The sequence below is a fragment of the Chenopodium quinoa genome, unplaced genomic scaffold (genome assembly GCF_001683475.1).
Source record: "Chenopodium quinoa cultivar QQ74 unplaced genomic scaffold, ASM168347v1, whole genome shotgun sequence".
NCBI lineage: Eukaryota > Viridiplantae > Streptophyta > Magnoliopsida > Caryophyllales > Amaranthaceae > Chenopodium > Chenopodium quinoa.
The window spans coordinates 669,203-672,738 of NW_018744828.1; the positions used below are offsets into that span (position 1 = coordinate 669,203).

The 3,536-nt window shown below is 33.6% G+C and overlaps 1 protein-coding gene across 1 annotated transcript; it reads left to right on the top strand.

Moving 5' to 3' along the window:
• Positions 1–2,058: 2,058 nt before the first annotated feature.
• LOC110704236 (protein ALP1-like) lies at positions 2,059–3,254 on the top strand. The gene is made up of 2 exons (XM_021882025.1): positions 2,059–2,842; positions 2,926–3,254. The coding sequence occupies exons 1-2, from the start codon at positions 2,059–2,061 to the stop codon at positions 3,252–3,254; spliced, it is 1,113 nt and encodes a 370-aa protein (XP_021737717.1).
• Positions 3,255–3,536: the final 282 nt, after the last annotated feature.

The following is a 3,536-nucleotide window of genomic DNA, read 5'->3' on the forward strand; positions in this document are numbered from 1 at the left end:
GTAATAATCTCTTACTACCTTCTCTTCTTAATTTTCTGTTTCTATATGCTATAGTGAATCTTAATCTTCATTAATATTTCTTGCATGTTCAATGTTAGAATGTTACTCTTATTCATGATTTGTGAGTAGTTCTTTAGTTAGGGGTTGGGTGAAAACCCAACTAAGCCATGGTTGATTGACTTGGATTTATTCATGTTCTACTCTGGATTGATAATTTTTTGTGCTTGAATTTATTATTGCATGTATATTTTGGTGGCCACTTTATGCTCATGTGTTCATTCCCTTACTTACATTGAAAGATGGGGTTTAGTAGTGAGTCATTTCTTGTGCAATCGGATTATGTCTCTTTTATGACTATGGATAATTTGTTTCAATGAATAGGATGCTTTAGTGTGATAATTTAGGTGAGAAATCCCAATTATTTGCGCCTTAAACTTTCTCAGACCGATCGAAATACAAAGTTGAGTTAGAAATCCACTCCCTATCATCGAGACGTTGTTTCTTATTATGTTAGTTGTTTGGTATAGGAAATGATTAGTGTTGTGACTTTGAAAGAAGGCAACATTGAGTTCTCATTCTATCACCCATGTATGTTAATGATTTATCCTTGTTATCGATTATTTGGTTTGGTTGATGTTGAACCCCATTTATCCCTAGCACTTCTTTCCCATGTCATTTCCTTAGTCTAAACTAGTTAGTCCATAAACTTTCAATTCTTGATTCAATCTAGCTTATTATAATTAACACTTGTCGGTGATTCCCCTTAGGGTGTGTTTGGATAGAAGGATTTAGGGGGAAAGGAAGAGAAGAGAAAGGGAGGGATACAATTTCCTTTGTTTGGATAGCAAATTAGGAAGGGAAAGGAAATGGAAGGAAAGGAAATGGGTGGAAAATAATTCATTAATTACTTAGGAGTAAAATCATTCCAATTTTGAAAAGATTTGGAAGGAAAATTATGTAAAAATTGATGTAATGTAAAAAGACAAATATACCCTTTACTTTCTAACAAAAATCTGAACATCAATTTTTGATGTAAATTTTTTTCTCTCTCCTCACAATATCCCTAAATTTCTAGGGTTCCAAAATTCAATTTTTTTCCCCCAATTTCTAGGGTTTGTGGAGTGAGATTTCACTACAAATCTACTCATACTTGTCATCTCTCTCACGATTTATTTGATTTTTTCAAGGTAAGTGTCATATTTTAGTTTGATTTTGTTGATTAAATATTTTAATGCGATTTTGTGGAGTGCGATTTTGTTCTTCTACTCAGGCTAGGATGCGTGCGATTTCTAAGGCATATTGAACTGCGCTTTCTTTTAATTAATGCTTTGCTTGCTGCTTGTAATCATTCTAAGTTGTATGATAATGTACCCCAACTGTTCGACGAAATGCCTAAGAGACATTGGTTTGTTCTTAATGAGGTTTCTTATGGGATTTTGATTAGGAGTTTTTGTGGGAAGGGTGATCCTGAATTGGCTTTGAAAACTTTGGGGGAAATGGAGGAGAAGGGTGTTGAGGTTACTGCTGTTGATTAGGATTTTTGGGCCAGACCATACTTGATCAATTATGCCTACTGCCTAGGAACCATTTCAGCATCTACAATACTCGGCAACTGTGGGATTTGCTGCCTAGCACAATAATGTTGCACCACCACCACTAAATTTATTTCAAACTTCTACAAGGACTACACTATAATTACTCCACTTCGTATAACATAAAGTTTTAATTTTTGAAGTGACCAAATTCCTAAAGGCGCCTAAAATTAGAAGTGAAAACATATCAATAAAACATAAAGTTATAATTACTGTTGTTAAGTTCTTTTTTTTTTTTTTTTTTTGGACAAACTGTTAAGTTCTGTTGATTTATGCAATAGGGTTGTTTTCTATTTGGGTTAATTTGCTGTAAAATTTCTGTTGAACTGTATATGGTTTATGAACTTTGTTGATCAATTTGAGTGAACTCTCTGTTTGATTTAAACTGTTTGTATATTTATAATTGTTATGCTTTATTGTTGATATGTTCAATAATATTTTTATAGTCGTTCACATTGCCTTTGATATGGAGGGAGATTTTGAGGAATTGGATGTCAAAAATGGGGAAGTAACATGGGAAAGAACAAGATGTGGAGCTGTAATTCAAGTTGTTGGTTATGTTGTGTATGCAATGTGTCTTATCAAGTCATATTATCTAAGTAGGAGTTTGGAAAGATTGACACGAAATCGTAGTTTAGAAGCCTACATGGTCAGAGAGAGTAGACGTCATGAACTTATGAATGATTTGAAAGTCACTCGAATTAGTCGACAATTGATTCGTATGAGCCCCGAGACTTTTGTTAAGTTATGTAAAATTTTAAGGGATGGGAAGTATCTAAAGGATACAAGACGGGCTTCGGTGGAGGAACAAGTGGCAAAATCTTTGTATATTCTTGGTCATAATGCAAGAAATTGCTCGTTAAGTGCATTTTTTATGCGTTCTGGTGAAACGGTGAGCCGACATTTCCATAGATTTCTAAATGCTATAATTAAGATGGAAGATCAATTTCCAAAGCAACCTAATGGATCAGAGGAAGTTTCACCAGAAGTTCTTGGTGATAGTCGATTTTTCCCTTATTTCAAGGATTGCATTGGTGCTCTTGATGGAACTCATATTCGTGTGAAAGTTGCCGGTGCCAATGCTCGTAGGTTTCGAGGGAGGAAAGGTTATCCGTCACAAAATGTGTTGGCGGCTTGTACTTTTGACCTCAAATTCACTTATGTTTTAGTAGGTTGGGAGGGTTCAGCTTCTGACTCTAGAGTATTTAAGAATGCTCTAAGTAGGGAAGATAAGTTAATTATTCCTCAAGGTAATGCATTAGTATCTATGTTACCTATTGTTTTATTATTTTTAATATTTAAACTATTAGTAATTATTTATTTATGTAATTAGGTAAGTATTATCTTGGAGATGCTGGCTATATGTTAAAGACTTCTCTTATTACACCTTATAGAGGTGTAAGATATCATCTTAAGGAATACTCAAATCGGAGTCCTGAGAATGCCAAAGAAATATTCAACCATCGTTATGCCTCCTTACGAAATGCAATTGAGAGAGCCTTTGGAGTTTTAAAAAAACGTTTTGGAATTATAGGTGGAACTAATGAGCCTCAATATTCTCTTAAAACCCAAACTGATATTATTGTAGTATGTTGCATACTTCACAATTTTCTCATGGGATTTGATCCGGATCAAAGCCTTATTGATGAAGTGGATCGTTAATTACTAGATGCCGAGGAGTGTGAGACTCTTTCAACCGAAGAAGAATCTAAAGAAGGGTCTAAAATTCGAGATAGTATAGCTAAACAAATGTGGGATGATTATGTATTGTAGGGGAAATAACTATACATATTTTTTGATTTTGTTTTTGCTTTTGTTAATGAATACTTGTACTTGTTATTTTGATTCAGTTTATGAAAATTCTATATTGTAGCAATCTATATGCTCTTTATAAAGTATTTTTTTTATCTATTTTATATGAGCACTGATGGTAAAGAAAAACAA

Coding starts and splice junctions, on each gene's coding strand:
- LOC110704236 (XM_021882025.1), top strand. CDS start 2,059: ATGGAGGGAGATTTTGAGGAATTGGATGTCAAAAATGGGGAAGTAACA. Junction 2,843..2,925: donor TAAGTTAATTATTCCTCAAG/GTAATGCATTAG, acceptor TTATGTAATTAG/GTAAGTATTATCTTGGAGAT.